Source organism: Trichoderma breve, chromosome 2, assembly GCF_028502605.1.
Source record: "Trichoderma breve strain T069 chromosome 2, whole genome shotgun sequence".
Lineage (NCBI taxonomy): Eukaryota > Fungi > Ascomycota > Sordariomycetes > Hypocreales > Hypocreaceae > Trichoderma > Trichoderma breve.
Window position 1 is genome coordinate 5,257,558 of NC_079233.1, and position 20,866 is coordinate 5,278,423.

At 49.8% G+C, this 20,866-nt stretch overlaps 6 protein-coding genes across 6 annotated transcripts; 3 read left to right on the forward strand and 3 right to left on the reverse strand.

Moving 5' to 3' along the window:
• Positions 1 to 493: 493 nt before the first annotated feature.
• T069G_03811 (TEA/ATTS domain family domain-containing protein) lies at positions 494 to 3,247 on the reverse strand (the record flags this gene model as incomplete). Its single annotated transcript, XM_056171021.1, has 5 exons — positions 494 to 969; positions 1,030 to 1,077; positions 1,141 to 2,430; positions 2,511 to 2,741; positions 2,827 to 3,247. 5 exons carry the CDS (start codon positions 3,245 to 3,247, stop codon positions 494 to 496), a joined length of 2,466 nt encoding a protein of 821 aa, XP_056031913.1.
• Positions 3,248 to 4,189: 942 nt separating this feature from the next.
• T069G_03812 (RNA recognition motif domain-containing protein) lies at positions 4,190 to 7,005 on the reverse strand (the record flags this gene model as incomplete). The annotated part of the gene is made up of 4 exons (XM_056171022.1): positions 4,190 to 5,686; positions 5,904 to 6,154; positions 6,203 to 6,707; positions 6,775 to 7,005. The coding sequence occupies 4 exons, from the start codon at positions 7,003 to 7,005 to the stop codon at positions 4,190 to 4,192; spliced, it is 2,484 nt and encodes an 827-aa protein (XP_056031914.1).
• Positions 7,006 to 9,733: 2,728 nt separating this feature from the next.
• Positions 9,734 to 10,404, forward strand: T069G_03813 (uncharacterized protein; the record flags this gene model as incomplete). The annotated part of the gene is made up of 5 exons (XM_056171023.1): positions 9,734 to 9,736; positions 9,814 to 9,943; positions 10,001 to 10,015; positions 10,087 to 10,158; positions 10,226 to 10,404. 5 exons carry the CDS (start codon positions 9,734 to 9,736, stop codon positions 10,402 to 10,404), a joined length of 399 nt encoding a protein of 132 aa, XP_056031915.1.
• Positions 10,405 to 10,660: 256 nt separating this feature from the next.
• On the reverse strand, positions 10,661 to 12,148 carry T069G_03814 (ubiquitin family domain-containing protein; the record flags this gene model as incomplete). Its single annotated transcript, XM_056171024.1, has 7 exons — positions 10,661 to 10,854; positions 10,914 to 10,976; positions 11,034 to 11,054; positions 11,111 to 11,155; positions 11,218 to 11,353; positions 11,484 to 11,810; positions 12,131 to 12,148. 7 exons carry the CDS (start codon positions 12,146 to 12,148, stop codon positions 10,661 to 10,663), a joined length of 804 nt encoding a protein of 267 aa, XP_056031916.1.
• A 588-nt stretch (positions 12,149 to 12,736) lies between these two features.
• T069G_03815 (uncharacterized protein) lies at positions 12,737 to 13,208 on the forward strand (the record flags this gene model as incomplete). Its single annotated transcript, XM_056171025.1, has 4 exons — positions 12,737 to 12,739; positions 12,825 to 12,939; positions 12,988 to 13,008; positions 13,066 to 13,208. The coding sequence occupies 4 exons, from the start codon at positions 12,737 to 12,739 to the stop codon at positions 13,206 to 13,208; spliced, it is 282 nt and encodes a 93-aa protein (XP_056031917.1).
• Positions 13,209 to 15,960: 2,752 nt separating this feature from the next.
• Positions 15,961 to 17,484, forward strand: T069G_03816 (uncharacterized protein; the record flags this gene model as incomplete). Its single annotated transcript, XM_056171026.1, has 1 exon — positions 15,961 to 17,484. The coding sequence occupies one exon, from the start codon at positions 15,961 to 15,963 to the stop codon at positions 17,482 to 17,484; it is 1,524 nt and encodes a 507-aa protein (XP_056031918.1).
• Positions 17,485 to 20,866: the final 3,382 nt, after the last annotated feature.

The window sequence follows — 20,866 nt, forward strand, 5'->3', positions numbered from 1 at the left end:
TGCACTTTCGCCCAAAGTTCCCACCTTGGCGATCCACCTCGTTCATTCGATCATGAAAGAGACAAAAAGGTTCAGCCACAGATGCAAGTCAGTTGTCATGTACGGAGTAACAAAGGTCCTTTCTCATGACCTGATCACTGGTTTGAACTTGTGTGTGTTGCTTGCAACAAGTGTGTGTTGATTATTACTCGTGTTTGTTTCTAAAATTTGCCCGAACCCAAGACCCAACGCCCATCCAAGTCTCACCAAAGGAACCACACAGACAGTGTAAACGCCGTATTTCTCCAGCATCCTTCAGCCGTTAAATCATCCAATCAACCTGCCCCGATCACACCTCCCCGGGTATTTTGTAGTAAAACAATTTCCATTTCCCTGTTTCCTTGCCGTGTATCCTTCCAAGTGTAAAAAATAGTTCCTATCCATGACTCAAAAGTGCCATCCAGATCTAAAACATGTCCCTTTTCAGTACTGTAGCCTGACTGTCACAAGCCAACTACCAGTCATTAGGAATAGGCACATGTGTGCCCATCGAAGGCTCTGTCCGTCGCCTCTTCATTGACCTAGGGCTGTCGTCGTGCTCAGCCCCCGCGGATGCCGGTGTGGTTGCAACACCCGCGATATGCCATTGGGTTGGATTCCACAGCCCAGCGTGGTCACTGGGATCCGCTCTTGGCTGCGTCGAGGGCGCAGTCGCCCATTCGTTGCCTGCCTGAGTCGATGTGGTAGGGCCAGGCCAGGTATCAAGATTCGGTATGTCCCAGGCAGTGATGCTGGTGGTGTCGTCGTATACGAGTTGAGTAGACAGATCTAATGAGGCCGCCGTGGTTGCAGCAAGGTACTGATTCACACCAGCCGTAGTCATGGGCTTCATGTCGGGGAAGCCAGCCTGTCCCTCAAAGTAGGAAGGGTTGTGAGCCAACGACAGTGAATGTGAGCGCTCACTCGCTGCCCCGCCCGCTGTCGTGCTCACTGTTGGCAGGTAGTTGTTCACATCCGGTATCGAGGCCATGTTGGGATCAAAGCTCCCACCCGCATAAGGGCCATGGATAGTCGCCGTTGGGGGTGGTGTGGCTAGCCCTGTCGGAAAGTCAAACACGTTGATGTTTGTTTGTACTGGTGGTACTTGCGCAACGCCCGCACCGCTAGTCCAGGCCGTGTTCATGTTCTCGTTCATGATGCCTGCGAGCTGCTGGCTCACACTGGGTGTCGGTGACATGACGGCGTCTCTTGACACGCCGGCCGAGGGATAGACCAGAGCCTTTTGTTGGTGATATCGCGACATGGGGTCGTTGATGGTGAGCCATCTCCAAGAAGTCCCCGAGGGCTTGAAGACCGGGTTGTACTTGTACCATTGATTCGTGGTGTTGAAGCGCCAGAAGATGATGGCCTGCCTCTTCCACTGCGACGAGTCGGGAGCACGGGACCATAGCTCTTGGTACATGGCAACTTTGCAGATGAGGTCGCTGCCCGTTGGCTCGCGGCGGCTCCATGACGCCGCATCGCCCTCGTCCTCAGATCTCTTGCGCTTACTGCCGGCCCTCCCTAGCTCGTGCTGCTTCTTCGATTCGTGGCGCTTCTCCTTCTTGCGTTGGTGCTCGACGTCTGGGTATTGCACGGCTGTGCTCAAGATGCTGGCCCACTCCACTGCAGGGAAGGGCACGTGGATGTCCTGTCGGGGCCGCATGTGGCAATTGCAGTCGTTCATTTTGGAGTCGCTGCATCCTCGATGGTGGATGCCGCTCTCATTGGTGTAGACACCGCGCTTGGAGTCGTCTCCGTACAGCTCATCTGGTCGAGTCAATCGGGTGACGCACTTCCAGTGATGCTGTTGCAGCTCCGGCTGCGTGATGGCCACCTCAACAAAACCGGTGAGCTCTGATCCTGAGGGGAACTTGGCGTGTTCGTGCAGCTCCAGCGTCGAGCAGATTTCCAGCAGGAGGCAGTCTTGGTCCCGAGTGGGCAGGTCGAGCGTCTCGTACATGGCCGGCGCATCCTTTTGCCAACGCCGAATTACCGTCTTCAAACATGCAGAGGTCGCCCGGTCCAGAGCTCGAGTGTATTCGTGTAACAGGACGTCCTTGCCCAGGGCATCGGGGAAGTCATCGCAGTTGGTGTACTTGTTCAAATGGGGAAATGAAGCTTGGTCCAGGGGGGTGTTGTTTGCGTCGTAGGCCACGTCGTCCCGGATTTTAATCTCTGCCGAAGAAACATAGATCTCGCACGTTTTGGGCCGCACTGAGATGGATCCCTGCAGCGCCAGTAGCTGGGTAAAGTAGTCGTAGTTGGGTCTCACTTCGGGCACTCGCCCCTCAGCCAACGCCGTCAAGATGGGGTTGGACTTGAACGACTCTTGCTCTTCTTCATCATAATAATCGTCAGAGTTGGTTGATCCGGGCTCCTTTTTCTCTTCAGAAGGAAACAGAAAATGAACTAGAAGATGAGATAAAGCCCAACGAGTTAATGTCTATAAAAAGCAGGGGGTGGAGGGGAGGAGGGGAGTGTGCACATACAGCACCGTAGATCTTCGAAAAACTTTTTGACAACTTGCATGTGGCTGGACACTTGTTTGCGTCCCATTTGCTCAATGCTGTCATTGCTGTTGTCAATGCGGAAGATTTCTTTGCTACCAAGCAGCGCTACGCAGATAACAAAGATGTATTCGCTGATGAGCATGTTTCGGCCATGCAGCTTGCCCCCCATGGAAAATTTCCGCCGGCCCATGTGAGGCATGAGAAGCACGGCTGGGTAGAAATTTTCTTATTAGCCTCATGTGGACAAGAGTAGGGAAACAGACATGGGAGGAAAGTAAAAAGTAATGCAACTCACAGTCGACAAAGGCATCTTCGAGCTCGGGTCGGCGCCAGACGCCGCCTTTATCCTTTTGAGTGTCCTTGTGAGCCTGTCGATTGCGGTAGTGTTTAAAGGCCGGCCAGTAGTAGAGAGGGTTGATATCCTGTCGGCTCTTGCGAACTTGCCGGGGCTGATGACGAGGTGTCTGAAGCCTGGAATAAATGACATCGATGGATTGTGATGGTACTATGTGAGGAGGAATAGATGGTGGCAGCGAAGACACCGGGGTCGGGTAACACGGGATATTGCTGTTGAAGCTGTGTGCTTGGGCATTACCAGCAGCCTCACGGAGAGGCTGTCTGCCGCCATGAACGGTCCGTCTTGCGTCGACGTACTCTGGTGCATGTGAAATTCCTTGTGAGGCAAGGACTGGCCTTGGTTGGTAGATGGAAGCCATGATACCAAAGATGGAAAAGAGGCCTGAATGGGAAAGAAAGGAATGTCCGACAGAAGATGTTCAAAAACTCAGCTCCAAGCCCAAAGAGAGAAGAGCTTCTGCCACAGCCCACGTTGGTGAAGAAAGAGCAGAGCCTGATGGGCAAGAAATGTGGAAAGGAATTCGGGGCGTGGAATGGTGGGATAATGTACGCTTTGTACGAGGCAAAGAACAGCCATTGGAACGGAACATGCCTTTCTAAGGAGAGCCCCGATAACATATAAACTCGAGACTCGGGAGGGCCAACGGATTGTATTGACAAAGGGGAGGACGGGGGTGGTTAGCAGCTTGTCTTTGGCCCCTCCAACCCGAGATACATGCTCTAAGCTATCAAGATTTCGTCCATCTGCAAAGCATCTAAGATGGACAGGGAAGCTGGTGCGGCGGGGGTGGAACTTCGACCAGGCGGCAGCTCTACGTTCAGAAGACTATTCTCAGCAGCCAATGAAGCACAACGAGGTCACCCACCAGCACATGGCAGCGTGAGGTCTGTTCTGTTACGAGGGGCGTTGGGCATGCAAGGGAGTCTGAAGGCGGGGCCAGGACGCCATGGTCTCACCCACCCTCTCCCCAGACACATGTGCACCAGGTCATCTTGGGCGCGCTGCCCCAGGCATGTAGAACGAGATTAACATCAGACACGGCGCCGCGGCAGCCCTTGGGGCATCGCGAAACCAGAATTCTTCGCCCGAGATCCAGGCCAGCTGATGGGACCCCACGCCGTGGTCCATGGGGGAGGGCCGTTGTAGAAGTTCGACATTGGACACCCCTCCCCTTGCCAAGGGATCATTAGATATTCCTATGTATAATGTTCAATAGAGCGCGGGCTAAGGGGGGGCACAGCTCAGCCTTGTCAGTGCAACACACAGCCCGTGGACATAGTTTCGGCTCTGCCTTTCCACCTTAAGCCTCAAGCTCATCCTCGTCATTGCCAATAGTAACCTTTTTCCTCCCTCCTCCAGTAAGCTGCTGAAGGGCCATTTTATTGGCCTGCCCCCCTACCTTTCGTTGCATCTTCTCGATCTCTTCTTCAGCATCGACAGCCTCGGCAGCAGCAAAGTCTAATACTAGTCGCCGGCCGAGCAGGTGGGTATCTTTCAATGCGTTTAGCGCATTCTCTGCCTCTCGAGGGGTCACAAAGTCAGCAAATGCAAAACCTCTTGCGGTATAGTCCGCCTTCTTTGGAACGCGGACCGATCTAAGTTGCCCATACGTCCCGAACAGCGTGCGGATGTCTTTCTTGGTGGCTTGGAAAGGTAAATTCTTGATGACGATCTTGGTTCTTTGGGATGCAGCCTTTTTAGCCGCGTCCTCGCGCCGTCTCTCCTCGGCAGCATCGTGGCCCCTGTGTGAGGCTTTGACGCCCAGTGCATGGCCATCCAAAACGTAGCCATCCATAGTCTTGAGCGCCGCCTGGGCTTGGCTCTTAGATCGAAACTCTACAAAGCCAAAGCCCATGCTGAGCGTCTGGCCTGGCTTTTTGGCATCTATTTTTGTCTTGACACGAGCCGAGACGAAACCGTCAAGAGGCTCAAAGACCTCAGCCAACTTCTCTGTCGTCGTGGCAAAGTTTAAATTGCGGACAAAGAGTGATGCGGTTTCCGCAGGCTCCTCGACCTTATCGCCGCTTGACAGCAATTCGTCGACGCTTAATTTTTGGACCCCAGTGCGCTGCTGATCCACAACCAAGCTAGCCTGGTCGTGCGCCGCGTCCTTTTTGAAGAGATCGACTGGGGCCTTTTCCAAGAAAAGGACGCTGTCTTTGACTCGACGGTACGCCATCTTGCCAAATGCGGCCTTTGCGTGATTCAGTTGGGCGAATTGGATGATGGCAATTGTGCCGGTGGGTGGCATCAGAACTCTGAGAACTGGACCACACTCCTCAAACATTTTCCGGAGTTCTTCCATCGAAGTGCCGTAGGGAAAGTTCTTGACAAGAATAGAGGAGCCCCCTCGCTTGTGTGATTTGAAGGCATCCAAATCTACGCCATTGGAAGCAAAAAAAGCCTTGGTTTCCTGGATGACTGTCGTTTCTGCAATGGCTTGCTTGACGCCCGCATCGGCAGATGTGGGATCGAGAACTTCAGATTTCGAGACGCCCAGGCGTGCAGCAACGGAGGCGTTGACGGCGTCCTGGCTCATGTACAACGAATTCCAGTTGAAAACGCTCGTTGCCGCCTCAGTTTTTTTGCGTATCATGTTTTGCTTCTTCAGGGGTAACTTTGACATTCCAAACTCGTCCACACTCTTCTTGGCTTCGGCAGGAATGATGTGCAGAATGCGCCCCTGGAAAGTTACCCCATCAAGAGCTTGGAATGCACTCACGGCATTAGATGAATCTTCAAACAACACCATCGCAAACCCCTTGCGAACTCCCGAAGCATTGGTCGGTAGATGTACCTGACTAAGTTAGCCACCTGATCAACAAAACATGGATCGCAAAGATATGTTTTGAATATAAACAGGATATCAGAAAGGTCGAAGCATCTACTAAAATAATCGCCCGGGTTCTCATCACATGCCGTAGCATAAGATGTCCCTATCTGGGGTTCATCATGTTGCCTGTGTTTTTGCATTTTCTCATAAAAACAAAAGGAAATCAAATCGCTCAGCTTACCTCCTGTAGAGTGCCAAATTTCCCAAACTCTTGATGGAGATCTTCTTCTGTGGTGGTATAAGGGAGATTGCGAACAAAGAGCCGAGACGTCCGCATGATTGTGGCAATCGCACCATCCACACCGGTGCCCTCCGCTCCCTTGTCATCTACCTCTTCGGGGGTATCTTCATCAACAGCTTCGCGAGGAGAAGGCGGGGTGTCGTCCCTATCCCCGCTGTCTTGCACGACAATTTCAGCCTCAACTGCTGTTTCTGTGGGCTGTGGGAGGTCGTCAGGATCAACAAGATCTAGCAATCTACTTGTGCGTGATCTAAGCCAGTCGTCATCTGTCGCCGCCCCAGCTTCCGGTTGAGGAAGCTTCTCGGCCTCTTGAGGTTTCACATCGTCGGCGACAACCTCTTCCGCCGCAGGCAGAGCGCCATGATCCGACGTCTCCCTTGGTAATTTTTGGTTCATCACCAGATCTCGAGTCGCCTCAGATGATTCTGTCTTGCGTAATTTTTCTTTTCTCTTCGGGATTTGCTCGTATTCATCGTCACTCTCGCCCTCCACGACAAGGGGCTCTCCACTCGTGGCAAGTCCAGCCATATCGGCATCAGGATTTGTTTCATCAGCAATGACACCCTCCTTGCCCGTCTTCATCACGCGGAGAAACTCTCGCAGCTTAGGATCGGACTCATCCAGGTCCTCTCGCTTGCGCTTCTTAGAGCCACCCTCCTCATCTTTCTTGAGGGGTGGGTGGCTCGCCACCTGATGATCGGAATGGACTGATCGTGTGTTCTTGTTCAGGGCTGGGTCTGAGATCTATCATTCCATCAGAATAGGTTCGTGTTATGTAGAGGTCACAGGCAGGATCACGGGTAGCACCTACCGGCTTAGCTGGTTCAACGGAGATCTTAGACATGCGAATGTACGACTTGTTGAAGTACTTGACGGCCCCTGAGGCATCCTCGGGTGTTTTGTAGCCCACATAGCCAATGCGCCGCTGAGGGATGAGCTTGAGATCGGTGATCTCGCGGTTCTTGGCCGAAAAGTGCTTCCGAAACTCCGCCTCTGTAATAGTAGGCGGAAGGCCTTTGACAAAAATTCTGGTTGTCTCCATGTTTGAGTTATGGCCAATGGATATAAAAGCAATTGACCGCCTGTCAGCTTGCAGGCATATCTGATATCGAGTTTTGGACTTTGCGAAGGTTGAGCTTGAGAAGGGCCAGGAAAAAATTACACGGAAAAAAGTTCGACGTTGATATTTGCATGGTTGAAGAGTGGGGCGCGCAAGAAATTTATGCGGCCCGTGCGTTTCACCGAACGCCGTGTCAAGCTCCAACCCCGATAGCTCCTACAGGTACCCTGTAGACAACCAGATATCGCACATTTAACCGGCGTAAATCAGATTGACGGCCGAGGGCAGGAAATACATTAACATTTATAGTGAATTACCATACTCACGCACTCAACTATGCTTTTTCCCTTGTGTGCAAAACTCAAGGGGGCCAGATAGAACGCTCAAATACATGCGGAGAGACAGGCAACTGTTCTCATAGGCTGTCAAACCTGAACACTGATATACGAGCAAAGCTACCTGGATATTCCCTTGCTCCATTGGGCTTGAAGAAATTTTGCATACAATTCCATTACAGTGGGATTTGACTGTGGCTTTGACATCTTCCCGAGACTCGAAGCAAACGACGAAAATAAAAAACCATACCAACAATTTCTAGACGAAATTATCGAAAAGTACAAGGACGTCTACGATGAGAAAGGACGGCAGGAAGTTGGTAAAATATTAGACTTCCCAAATTCTTCCAAGTGCCCCGAAAGAAATCTTGTACATTCGGGGATAGGCGAATGTCCGCATATGCCTAGCAGATACTTCCTGCCCTTCAGTTCAAAGATCAGTGGATCTTTGACAATGGCGGCTGAGCCCTGTATCATGAATGCTCTGAAGATTGCAAGAAGGTATCTTGGCAGCAGGGTACATTTTTGGCATGAAATGAATGATTTTGGAGAACCTGAGAAGCAATATGGGTTGTACAGTTGGTCGCAGGTGCATGACACAGAGGGGGAACTCAGAGAACTTGGCTCGGGAAAAGAAGAGGGTGGGTAGCTCGTATCAACCCTGTATTTTCATTAAATTCGACTAAACTTACCCTCATAGCAATGAATCCTTCTGCCAATCATAACTGAAAGGTGCTAACATCTGGTAAATTGCCATAACTCGAGAGCAACTCCAAGTCGTATTGAGATAGTGGAACAATTTATCCAGGAAAATTCTAGCCAGCAAGCCAAATTTGCTCTCAAGCATCCTATGTGTCAAATTGAGGCTACATAATATTGTGATAATACCAGAAACGGGAGAAATATAGCCGTAGCAGCAGATACTAGACATATGTGGCAATAGTAGCAGATGATAGAGTAACATAGTGAGAGTAGCAGATACTAGAAAGATATCTAAATGGTAGCTGATGATGGACAAATGTAGCCATAGTAGTAGAAAATAGTGGCAGTCGCAGAAACTTAAAGAGCTCGATATCCAAGTCCTACCTGTTTGGTAAGGTAGGTAAGTAAGTTCCCTTTACACCCTGTTCCAACATTTGAACCTTACGCAGTCGCTCTCATCTTGAGTCTTCCTATTTTCCCCGTAGCATATTGCTATTTTCACCGTAATGGCCTGTTCCCATACTAAAGCTGTTGCGAATACACCACCATTCTTAGTAAACCACACCCAATTACAGTGTAACACCCTGGAGCATCACATACAGGTAGGTACCTATATTACAACATTGCTTAAGACTGCCTAGGTTTTATAATATCTTCGTCACAGTCGACGCGGAACTCCCAGTCACGCATATACTCACAGTCTACGGGAACTACAAGAGGACGATCGCAAAGATGCGCAACAGTCTCTTTTGCGGCGAGGCTGGCCGCGATAGCTGCTGCTGCAATAACTGCTGCCGCGTCGGAGACCAACCCCGGGACCGACCCCGAGGCCAATGAAGTTATGATGGCCTCTTATCCCGGGAGAAGTGTTGAATTGTTTGTATAAGATCTCTTTTCCCAGTGTGTGATATTGTATCTTGGTATGAGGGCGGGGTAATTGCGATTGGTAAATGTAGCTGGTGAGGTGGAGTACTACGGTGAAAATAGCTGGGTGTCTAAAATCTGGATTGTGATGAAGATAGTTACCTATTGATACTAATAAATAACGTGCCTTCCTTCGTATTCTATTCATTTTAACATTAATGAAATTTCTCGCAGTCACGGGAACGGCGATGAGGAGCTTCTCCCTGTCTGTCATAGGCCGGCAGGTGCCCAGCAGGTGGGCACATACCAGGTAGGTAGGCATGCCTCCTTTCTCATACCTTACTCACCAGGCGTACGCAGCCGAGAAATTTTTTTGCCTTTATTGACATCCAAGGGAACACTGGCCTCTCAGCCTCGTCGACATCACAGGAGTATTCTACTACCTACCTAGGCAGCGCCGTGACTCTTGTCACATGATGGTAAATTGGTAACTTCTCAAGTTCCAAGTTCCCACCCCATCCTCGTAAGGTGCGCATGCAACCGAGGCAGGCGGCAGCCGATTTGGAAATTCCTTGCCTCTATCATCAACGTCGACGTCGGCGGTGGATCACCAGCAACAACGCCAACGCCACACGTGAGCGCCTGCAGAGTACAGAATAGCTATTGGCAGATGGAACAAAGTTCTTCTTTTTCGAAAAGACGTCTTGTTTGTAAGTTCAACAGCAATGGTTCAAAATAAGGGAAATGAGAGCCAGCTAACTTGTGTACAGAAATCTTCTGCTCTCGTTGTGTTTTTTTATAAAAACAAAATGGTAAGTTCGACCCAATCACTTCTCGCAGTCATCTGCACAAGGCCAAATGTGCTACAGTATGCTAAATACCTATGTAGGACGTCAGACAATTCTTCGACGAAACTCTCCGCCTTTTGGGTGTTGAGGGTGGTGCGGCCGCTTCTGGTAGCGGCGGCGGTGGTGGCCCTGAGCGTGATGGTGGCTGTCGGGGTGGTGGGAAAGGCGGCAGTAAGTTGTTCTTCTTCGTTTTCGTAGTATCGATCCCAATACTAATTATTGAGACAGGACGCCGCAGCAAGCGTGAGTGTTAGAATCTCCCACATACTAGGTTCTACGATCGATCGATCTTGAGATTAACTGTGATAAAATAGCAAAGAAGAAGAAGGAGGGGGGGGAAGGGGGAAAAGAGCAGAAGAAAAGGAAGGAAGAGGGCGGCGGCCGCAGTAAGTCTCGCACTTTGACGCATGGCATACACATGTCTATCATGTTCAGTAGCTAATTCACACATAGTCAAACTCCGTGGGGGGGTTTATAAAGTCCCGGCAGGTTACCGAGGGGGTCGTGGCGCGGGTGGGACTTTGTCCCGTGAACAATTACGCGGAGTTTTGGCATTGGGCCTTGTGCCCGAGGAGAAGAAAGAAGAGGAAGAAGAGGAAGAAGTGACCAACCTTTATCAAGGACTTTGCTGAGCCTTTGTTCAGCTTCAACCTTGCTCGGGTGGAGCTGACGGATCAAATCTTTCGCGTATGCTGCCGCAGTCATCGCTGCATAGCCTTGCCACTCTTTATTTTTGTGTGAATCGGAGTAATCACATATCCCACGGATGACCAGGCAGGGGAAGTGTTTCACGAGATGTCTTTATATCACGATGTACACAGGTGTGGTTTTTCAGCCAAGAGTTTCATGTATTAGGAGAGTCTTATAGAAATTAGAAAAAAAAAAAATTCAAGGGAGATCCATCTCCGCATCTTCATCATCTTCCTCTTCCTCTACTTCTCCTTCTTCTTTTTCTTCTTCTTTTTCTTCTTCGGGCTCAAGGCCCAAAGCCCGCAGGTGTCTCCACTGGGACCGGGACAGAGTCCCGCCACGGCCTCGTCCTCGGATTGGGGGGAGTTTGATGACTCCTCCCCCAACAACACCTATAGTGTATATATGGTTAGCCATGTAATAAGTTATATATCAAAAGTGCATGACCTACTGCTGCCGCTGTCGCCGACGGCCTCCCTCTTCTTCTTCTCTTCTTCCTTCTTCTTCTTCCCGGCTACCCATCTGTGTCAACTTCGAGATCGATCGTGTATATAGAGTGTGTTCTTCTTACATCCACGCTTTCCGCGGCGTCCTGTTTCAGTATTTAGTATTGATCGTTACCCACAGAGACGAAAAAGAGAAACTTACTGCCGCCTTTCCCTCCTCCCCGACAGCCACCACCACCACCGTGGCCTATAATCATGTCAGTCTACAAATGAACCAAATGTGTACTATTGATGAGAAAGGGAGCATACCACCGCGTCCAGGGCCGCCGCCCTCATCTCCACCGCCAGCACCACCGCCAGCACCACCACCGGCCGCCGCCGCCTCCTTCTTCTCCCTCTCCCTTAAAAGGGTCACGATCTCCAGGAACGTGTCGAAATCAGTAGCCTATATGAAAAACATTAGGATGCTATACTACTCGCGGCCATGACGAATCTGCCACAACGTTTCAAGGACTACTTGTCTGTATCACGCAAAGAGAGCTGGTGACTGAGAACATACCATTTTTTTTGGACACAAAAAAAAAAGAGAATCGTGTGCTCTTCTTCTGGATGTTGTAGTCGCTCAAGGTGTAACCGTCTTCCAGCTGCTTACCAGCAAAGATCAAGCGCTGCTGGTCAGGAGGAATGCCCTCTTTGTCCTGAATCTTGGACTTGACGTTGTCGATGGTGTCGGAAGATTCCACCTCGAGGATTGTCTTGCCGGTGAGAGTCTTGATGAAAATCTGTATACCACCACGGAGACGGAGGATAAGGTGAAGTGTGCTCTCCTTCTGAATCTTGGACTTGACGTTGTCGATGGTGTTGGAAGATTCCACCTCGAGGGGATGGAAAAAAAAGAAGAGCTATGTTCCATCTGTCAGTAGCTAAGCTGTATACTCTTGGGCAACTTACTTACGACTTGCTGGTGCTGTTGTTGTTGGTGCTGTTGCTGTTGATGGTGGAGGCAAAAAAGAGAGTGGCTGCCTGAGGAGGTCTGAATGCACAAAACTTCACTTCACTTCACTTCGCGTCACTTCACTTCCCTTCCCTGCACTTTGGCTTCACATTTGTCCTTTGTCATTCCCCACATTACTAAATTGTTATTTTCGCAAATTCTATATCAGTCTTATAGGGTGAAAGAATTGTTCAATTGGTGCTAATACCAGACAATGTTGCTACCTACCCAGTAATAAGCTCTCATTTTCAAGCTGTGTCGTCTTTTCGACACATTTTTGTATGAGTAGTAGTAATTACATATCCCACGGATGACCACGCAGGGAAAATGGTTCACTAAGCCTGCTTCTTCCATCTCAAAGCACAAAACGTCCTTTTCACTGCGTACCTAGTACTAGTCCAGATAATACAGTCGATGGCCATATACTCTTTCTGGTCAGTAAAAAGCTGAAAGGTGGAAACTCTCTGTGTTTTGCTATGCTCTTCTATTACTACTAGGTAGGTAGGTAGGTACTTAGGTATAAAAAAGATACAGAGGTAGGTACCTGGTAGGTTAGTACCAGGTAGGTAGGCACTGCCTGTAGATACCGAAAATGTGAGGCCACTTGTAAGGTACGCGCGCAACCGAGGCAGGAGCAAAATTTTCCCAGGTGGGAGCCAGTTTGCAAATTCTTTGTTTCCCTCATCAACATCAGCGGTAGCGGATCAGCAGCAACAACACTAACGCCGTACGCGAGCGCTTGAAAAGTACAGAATAACTACTGTCAGATGAAAGAACTCGTGTAGAGGATCCTTCTATTCTCGCTGTTTTTTTCTTCTTTTTTTCAGAAAAGAAATGGTGAATTTTGTTCAACACCTTCTTGCTGTCATCTAAACATGGCCGAATGTGCTACGGCATGCTAACTACCTATATATATATATAGTATATCGACCAGTTTCTCGACGAAGCCCTCCGCCTTTTGAGGAGCGAGGGTGGTGGTGCGGTCGCTCCTGGTAGCCGCGGCGGCGATGGCGGTCGTGGCGGTGGGAAGGGCAGCAGTAAGTTTTGGCCAGGCATTGATCTATTAATACTAACTATTGAGATAGGGCACCGTGGCAAGCGTGGATGTAAGAAGAACATACTCTATATAAACGATCGATCTCGAAACTGACACAGATGGGTAGCCAAGAAGAAGAAGGAAGAGGAGAAGAAGAAGAGGGAGATGCTGGCCTTGGGCCTTAAACAAGAGGAAGAAGAAGAAGAAGAAGAGAAAAAAGAGGAGAAGGGGGAGGAGGAAGAGGAAGACAAGAAGATGGATCTCCCATGAGGAGTTTTTTTTTTTTTGAAGAGGAGAAGAAGAAGAGGGAGATGCTGGCCTTGGGCCTTAAGCAAGAGGAAGAAGAAGAAGAAGAAGAAGAGAAAAAAATAAAAATAAAAAAAGAGGAGAAGGAGGAGGAGGAAGAGGAAGACAAGAAGATGGATCTCCCATGAGGTTTTTTTTTTCTTTTCTATTTATATATGACTGCTGTGGAAATTGCATCACCCGATCATTGTTGAACTACTTCTTGAAAATGGCGCTGATTATACTGCACGCCTGGATACACCTAGCGAGAACTACACAGCCATTGGCTTGGCAATACGACTGGGCAATAAGCGCATAGTTCAACTCTTTCTTAACAAGATCACTCATCCAGTTAAAGAGGCAGCGCAAGTCAAAAGAATGATACTTTCTTCTGCGGTAGCGTTTCAAACTACAGAAGTTGCCCAGATGGTTTTTGAGAAGGATCCCAGCCTAGGTTTAAAGGGAAGTATGGAAGAAAGTTGCTACGAATGGCAGTTCATAACGGCGATCATGAAACGATAGAAATACTTCTCGAGAAAGGTGCGAGCCCTGACCGAAAGGATATCGCTGGAAGAGATCAATTACTCGCTGAAGCAGAACTCTTTGACAAAGAGTGGCTTGGTCAGAAGTTGGACGTTTACCTGAATTCTGCATAGCAAGGCTTACAATACACATATTTCTTGACGCAAGTTTATGAATGCGAGCTTAGAAGAAGCTAAAATATATAGAGACCACCTTTGCTGGAGATAGCTGTGGATCTTTTCTATCCTTCATCTCGTCTATCGTGGACCTTCTCGCTCGAAAGGCGCGGGAGCGGCTAAGCGGGATGCGACGCTGAGCATGGATGAAGCGTGGACTTAAGCGCCCGTGAGACGGACAAAGGAAATGAAACTGGGCCAAGAAGGAATAGTGTATGTGTAGATGTCTGAATGTCGGCAATTCATCGATATATTGCGGTTTCACAGATAGTATGTTCCCTTGAACGCTCTCTAAATAGTTGAAACTTGTATTACATCATGGTACAAAGACATCTCGTGACTTGAACCGACAACAACAAAGAATTTCTCAAACAAAAATTACAATGCCCAGTACGCCACTGTTACACAGCCCAAAAAGCAGATCAAACGATGCGACGGCAAATTCTGAACAGCAGATCAAAAGAGTCGGCAGAGGCGACGAATGACAGCCAGTCGCTTGAGGCTTGCGATGGCGCCTGAGACGCCCAAACAACAGCTGGTACCACTGCAGTACTAGCCCAAACAATGTTAATTTGCGTGGCGCTTAAACAGATTGGCGTACATGCCGCGTACCGGGGATGCACCACGCTGCTCCTCTGCATGGAATCAGCTGTACGCAATCTGCGACCAAGAGATGGATTCCACAGATTTGCAAGGTATCACTGATGTATCCCCAGCTGCTTATTCCAACTAAAAAGAGACCTGGACAGTACTTAGCACTCTCGCATGGCCAGATCGGGTCGGCCCTGCAAGCCGCGCTTGTCTCAGCCTATCATCGCCTCAGAGACCCTTGTCTGCTGAAACGAAGCCCAGGTTCAATTACACAGAATTGTTCGATATGGCAGCCTCTCCATCTTGTCTGCTCGCTCGTGTCGTGTCATGCCGTGGGCTGTTCTGTGGCCTCATTTCGCCAGCCGCCGCATGAATGAATGGCCCAGCGTCTGTCTCACGTCAACCGGCCGCCTCCCATGACCGACCGCCAGAGCGACCGCTTTGTTGCCGTGCTTTTGCTTGCTTGCATGCTGTCGATAGGTTGCCGTTGAAGCCGGCCGGCACTGCGACGTGCTTCAGCTAAAAATGGCTTCTGTTCCCTCTGTCGTGGTGAATTGTGCCTTGGGGTGACTCTTCTTCTCCGTTCCCACCTGCTTTCGTCATATCTTACTCATTCTCTCTCTCTATCTTTTCTCTCTCAGCCCAAGTTACTTTTCGTGCCTGATTGCGTGGGCTTTTTTCTGTTTTACAACTGTGCCGGTTTGCCTAGTGTTGGTTGATTGTTACAGCTTTTGATTGTTCCCACGGGTGAGACGGCATCGATGATGGCAAGGTGAAGAGAAGACAACTATTTCCTTTTTCTCTTTTCTCCTTTTCTTTTGTCATTTCCTTTTTCTTCTCTCTGGGAATAATAACGACTCTCTTCAACGATTTCCTTTTTCTTTTTCTCTTCTTCTTTAATTCACAGGGGTTGAACGGCGCTGGACGTGATTCACTCTCCTTGATTATCCTCGAGTTGCGAACCTACATCGACAACAACACTCTGCGTTCACATACCCGCTTCGATCTTATTCAGAAAGACAAAGGAGCACATACGAGACTAATTGGGAACAGCCCATTTGACAATACTCTTCTTGGCAAAACCTGTTCACTGAAAAAAAAAAATCGGGAGGGAAAAAAGCCAACAGCTGTTCACCAGTTGTTCGTCAGTCCGTCCAGTTTGGCCAACAGGTTCGCCCTGCCACCTGGCAACCCATATCTCCCTCTTCTTCTCGCGTTCTCTTCTCTCTTCTCTTTTTTTCCAAAACAAAAACAAAAACAAACTCCGAGCAAAGTCATCGTCACGATCGTATTTTGGTTCAGCTTTTCTCCCACAGAGATCAAAAAGCATCCGTTCCTTGGTATCGTCTCCTGACTCAGTCTTTACTTCTTCGATAACTCAAAGCCACCCTCTCGTCGCCAGTTCCAAACAACCAGCATCTTCCAAGAGACGCCTTCCAACCGTGAGAATGGCTGCCAAACCTCACGTCGGCCTCAAGGCCGCGGTGGTTGCAACTCTCGCCACCGTCGCCAGCGGTCACTCTTGGATCGAGCGTGCCTTCAAGGTCGCCCCCAACGGCACCATGATTGGAGCTGAAGGCTACGCTCGAGGCTGGGTTCCTCGCACTTCTACTAACCCTCCCTTCGCCGACAGCATCCCTCAGTGGATTCTCCCCGCTGCTGGCCAGAGTGCTTATTCTGGGGATGAGGTGCTGAACAAGTACAAGTTGGATGAGAACCCTCCTTTCCCTATGTTGGAAGCCGCACCGGGCGACCACATAGCCATTATCCATCTTGAGAACGGTCACACTACTCTTCCCCAGAATCAGCCCAAGAAGCCCCTGAACCGCGGTACTGTCTTCCTCTACGGCACCAGCCAGCCCAAGGAGAGCGAGCGTCTCTTTGATGTCCACCTTGTTTGGAACAAGAAGGGCACTGGAGGTGACGGTCGCGGCGTTCTCCTGGCTACCCGCAACTACGACGATGGCCAGTGTTACCAGCCAAACCCCGGTCCCATCAGCACTGAGCGAGCTGCCAAACTCGCCCCTGAGGGAGCTAACCATGACATTGAGCTTGGATGCCAGTCTACCCTTCAATTGCCTAGCGACCTCAAGCCTGGCTCCATCTATACCATCTACTGGTACTGGGACTGGCCCGACCTGAACGCCGACAACATCAACTTTGCTGCCACTACCAACGGCCTCTACCCCTGGGCTGGCACCTTTATGCGCGGAGAGAAGGATCCCAACGGCTTCACCATGGCCGCCATCGCCAAGAATGAGAGTTATGCTAGCACCATCGACATCAGGATCACGGGTGACTCTTCTGCCACACACGCCAACTTGATGAGCGAGTTCGTCGATAATCAAGACATCTACACCAAAGCCATCAAGTCTCAGATGACCAGCAACTTTGAAGTCAACATTGATGCCAATGGCGCCAAGGACAGTCCAAGTGCAGCTCCTTCAGCTCCTGCAGCCCCTGTCGCTCCCAGTGCAGTTGCTCCTCAGCCCTCTCAAGTGGCACCCACCTCGCCAGCTGGCAACGAGGGCAACGTTCAACACACCGTCACTCGCCTAGTCACTGCCGAGCCGTCAACCGTTTGGAAGACACTCTACAGAACAGTGTCGACTGACCAAGGACCGTCAACCTCAGCCTCGCCAACTGTGGAGCAGCCTCGTCCGACTGTCATCAAGACCGTCACGATGCATGTCCCTGTTGCCGTGGCTGCGCCTACACCCTCGACAACCACTACCACTACATCCACAACTTCGACTAGCACCAGTAGGGTTCATCACTCTCCTTCCACCGTCTACATGACCATTACGAAGCACCTGCCTGCTGCCACGCCGCCAAGCGACAGTCCAGTTGAGGCGCCGACCTCGACCCTGTCGAGCTCCAGCTCCAGCATCGAGCCCATCGACAACCGTCCAACTGTGACGCCGTTTATGCCCATCGTCGCTAGGCGCAACTGGGCTTTCGGCCACCATTAAGTGCTTGTTGAAGGGATTTGGTTTGGATTATATCTGGTGTGATTTAAGGGGGACATGGTTTGGCAACTTGACCTTCTGTTTTATATCTCGATGCATCTCTTCCATCCTTTTCACAATCTTTTCCTTTTTTCTTTTTCTTACGCATACACATCGTTTCATTTGGTTTGATGCATTTTCGATAGGGGCCTAGGACACAATCTAGCAATCCCGCGGTTTTATTTACGGTTTGGCATTTACGGAATGGGGAACATACAAAAAGGACCCTGGGAGGTTTTATATTCCTGTCGTTTAGGTTTTCTACTCGCTTTCGGTTAAAGTTATATGGCACTCTATGAGGCCCTGGGAATGGTCATGCATGCTTTGTTTCATTGATTTTGTTTGAAGTGTCTTTTTTACACATGAAATTATGCGATGAAGTGATCCGTTTCTTGTTGTGATTTCTGAGATGGCGTTGGATGTGATGATACCGGATTGATGATACCATGGGGGATTCATACTGACTTGCTATGCTTTCATTTTTCTGCTTTATATAGCACATACAGACAGCTTTCAATATACTCTACTCTGCTCTACTTTCAATGGGTACTCATTAGAAGTGATACAGTGCTTCATGTGATACAAATGCTACGGTCAACACAATATCCAACATCCCAATAAGCTTCACCCACGCAACGCCCATAAGCGCCTCGGCGTTTCGGAACATCCGCATTCAGCATCAAAAACGTCCCGCGCCAAAAGTGGCTTCACAAGCCCAAAAGACCAGGACGCCACGAAACAGGCACCGCACGCTGACAATGGGGATTCTGGTATGGGACCTGAAACCTTGCGCAAACGGTAACAGATCTGCGCGTAATACAGAAATTCAAGATTTAATAGATTACTTCTGCTAATCCACTACTTGGGGGATCGCGGGTCGGTATCAAAGTCCCCGAGAGATCCGGCGCAGTTTGACTTTTTGTATAATGGATGCGTTTTTGTTGGCGATTGAGTCTAGCTGGCTGTTGGGAGGGCAATTGGTGAGGAATTAGATGAACTACATATGATGTAAGAAGCATTTAACCGCAGTGGCTTGCGATACCAATACCCAAAGGAATGGTGGTTATTCACAAGCTTATCAACGCGGCCAATTTCTCGGGGCGATTTCCATCTAAAGTGGCAGAGCTGCCTAGTGCTAAGGAACTTACGGTTTTTCTTCCTCGTTTCCATATTTTACCTGCGGTGAGCCAAAGTGGGAAAAAGATGGCTTGCATCTGCAGCAAACCATTGATTTCCAGCATCAAAGAGAACTCGGACCAAGCAAGGAACACGACACCGCTGTACTGCAAAGCCGCGTAATGGCCCACAATTGTCCCAGAGAAGAATGTTAGAAAGGCCATGAGAGGGAAGAAAATGTCATCGTTCGGCGATAATGACTAAGAAAACACAGCGAGTTTGCAGTGCCTGGCAAGTTGCGTGGAGTTTGTCCGTGGGATCGGGTTGGTCATACCACCGGCTCCATCATTGCGCATTAGTCCCATCTCTCCATCAAGCAAGAAATCAAAAACGCAGTGAGCGCGAAAAAAAGACAAAGACAAAGCAAAAGAGAGCGAATGTGTGAAAGAAAAAGCTGGCGGCTAAAAGGGTCCATCTTGGGCCTGGTCAAACCCACAAAAGAGTTACGCGGGGGCTATCGGCGCCAATGAAAGTGTCTCTTTGTTGAAGCCAAGCCAGCGAAGCATCTGTATCTATGGAGTAGAAGCAGCACAGCCCTCTTGCGGACATGGAGTGGCAAGATCTAGAAAGACGTTGGACAAGTAGAGTTGTTCCGGGGGCCGGCCCGGCGTCGATTGAACGGAGTGATTCGAAGATGGAAATGAGCTCAAATGGCTAATACCGTTGGAGTTGTGCGTGTGAGAGAGTGTGAGCAAGTTTAGGTAATACGCCGGGCATGCTTCATGGTGAGCCTCTATGGAGAAAAAAGAAAAAAGCAGAGGTCATGTGTGGGAGAAATTGACAATTATTTCATAGTTTGGCCAAGCTTTTGTCCATCATTCTGTCACAATGGGGCGGAGCAGCAGCTGCATGCCCTTTTTAGCTTCTGGTGGATGCGGGCGGGATGAGATTGACGAGCCTCAAGAGGTCAGACAGGCGGTGATGCTCAGGAACCCTTCCCAGTCAGGCTATCATGATGTCAGCCCGTAGAACAATTACTAAGGAGAGTTGTACGGATACGAGCTGATAGTCGTTGTATCGAGTGGTTCAAACTTCGTCTTGCTGCATTAACATTTACTGATATCGTATTGAAACGAGGCTGACGAGCACGGTCATCAACTGGGTCAATTCGGTCTCTGTGCTTTTTCATTAGTAGCATGTCCAATACGCCGTACCTGGCAGAAAACGCTCGGATGGCGGAAGGGCCGAAACGGCCGTGCGTTGAGGCTGCGTGAGCATGCACCAGGTCGAGAGTCTGCGTGTTAGAGATGTCGGATCAACCATGCTCGGCATGAATCCCGATCAGCGTGAAACCGAGCATCGCGTCCCTCCGCTGACAGATGCAATTCCAAATCCAAAAACCCGGATCTCAGAAAACATGAGGCTGAGCATCGTCGGATTTACGGCCGCTTCAACGCCTAGTGTGTCGTCATGCAAGGCGGCTCCATCTAGCATCGTGCTCGTGCCTTGAAAAGACGGAGAGATGATTTCTGTCGGAGCAGCTCCGTCCGCTCCATCGACGCTAGATACCGTGTCGTGCACTGTACAGCACCCCCATGGGCTGGAGTTTGAAGCTGATGTTGGAGCGCCAACAAAGTCCCAACCCAATATAGGCAACTGGCGGCGCGCCACTGCTGGTGCTGTTGCATGGCTGGCTCAGGGAACAATGAAGCCGGTGTCGCTCGCAAAAGCTTGTCACGATAGACGATTGCCAATTCGGCTTGAGGCTGGTGTCTTCTAAATGGCTTCGAGCTTATATCGACGAGACATTGTCGATATGCAGAGTAACAGCTCAAGCTGAAAGCACTCGCATGAATTGATGCTATTTCCAGAAACATCAACTCCTCACACGCCCAACACACGGACGGTCAGCGCCCTGGCCAGAAAAATCAAGGCGACGCAGCAGTTGAGAATCGCAACCCCCAGGATGTAACGGTACGCTCGGTAGTGACGGAAAGAATGTCACTCTGCCTGCGATATGCGCCCTAGAAGCACTCAACTCCAGAGCGGGGGATACTTGGACCCAGACACATCAAGCAAGTCACAGGTTAGCATTTTCCATGTCCTTGTCCATCAGATCGGACCTCCACACGCCCCGCCTGTCGCACCACAGGACCGCATGTGAACGATTTCGCAAACATGAGATGGAAACGCGCATTTTGAATCACATGGATAAAGGACGAAAAACCCG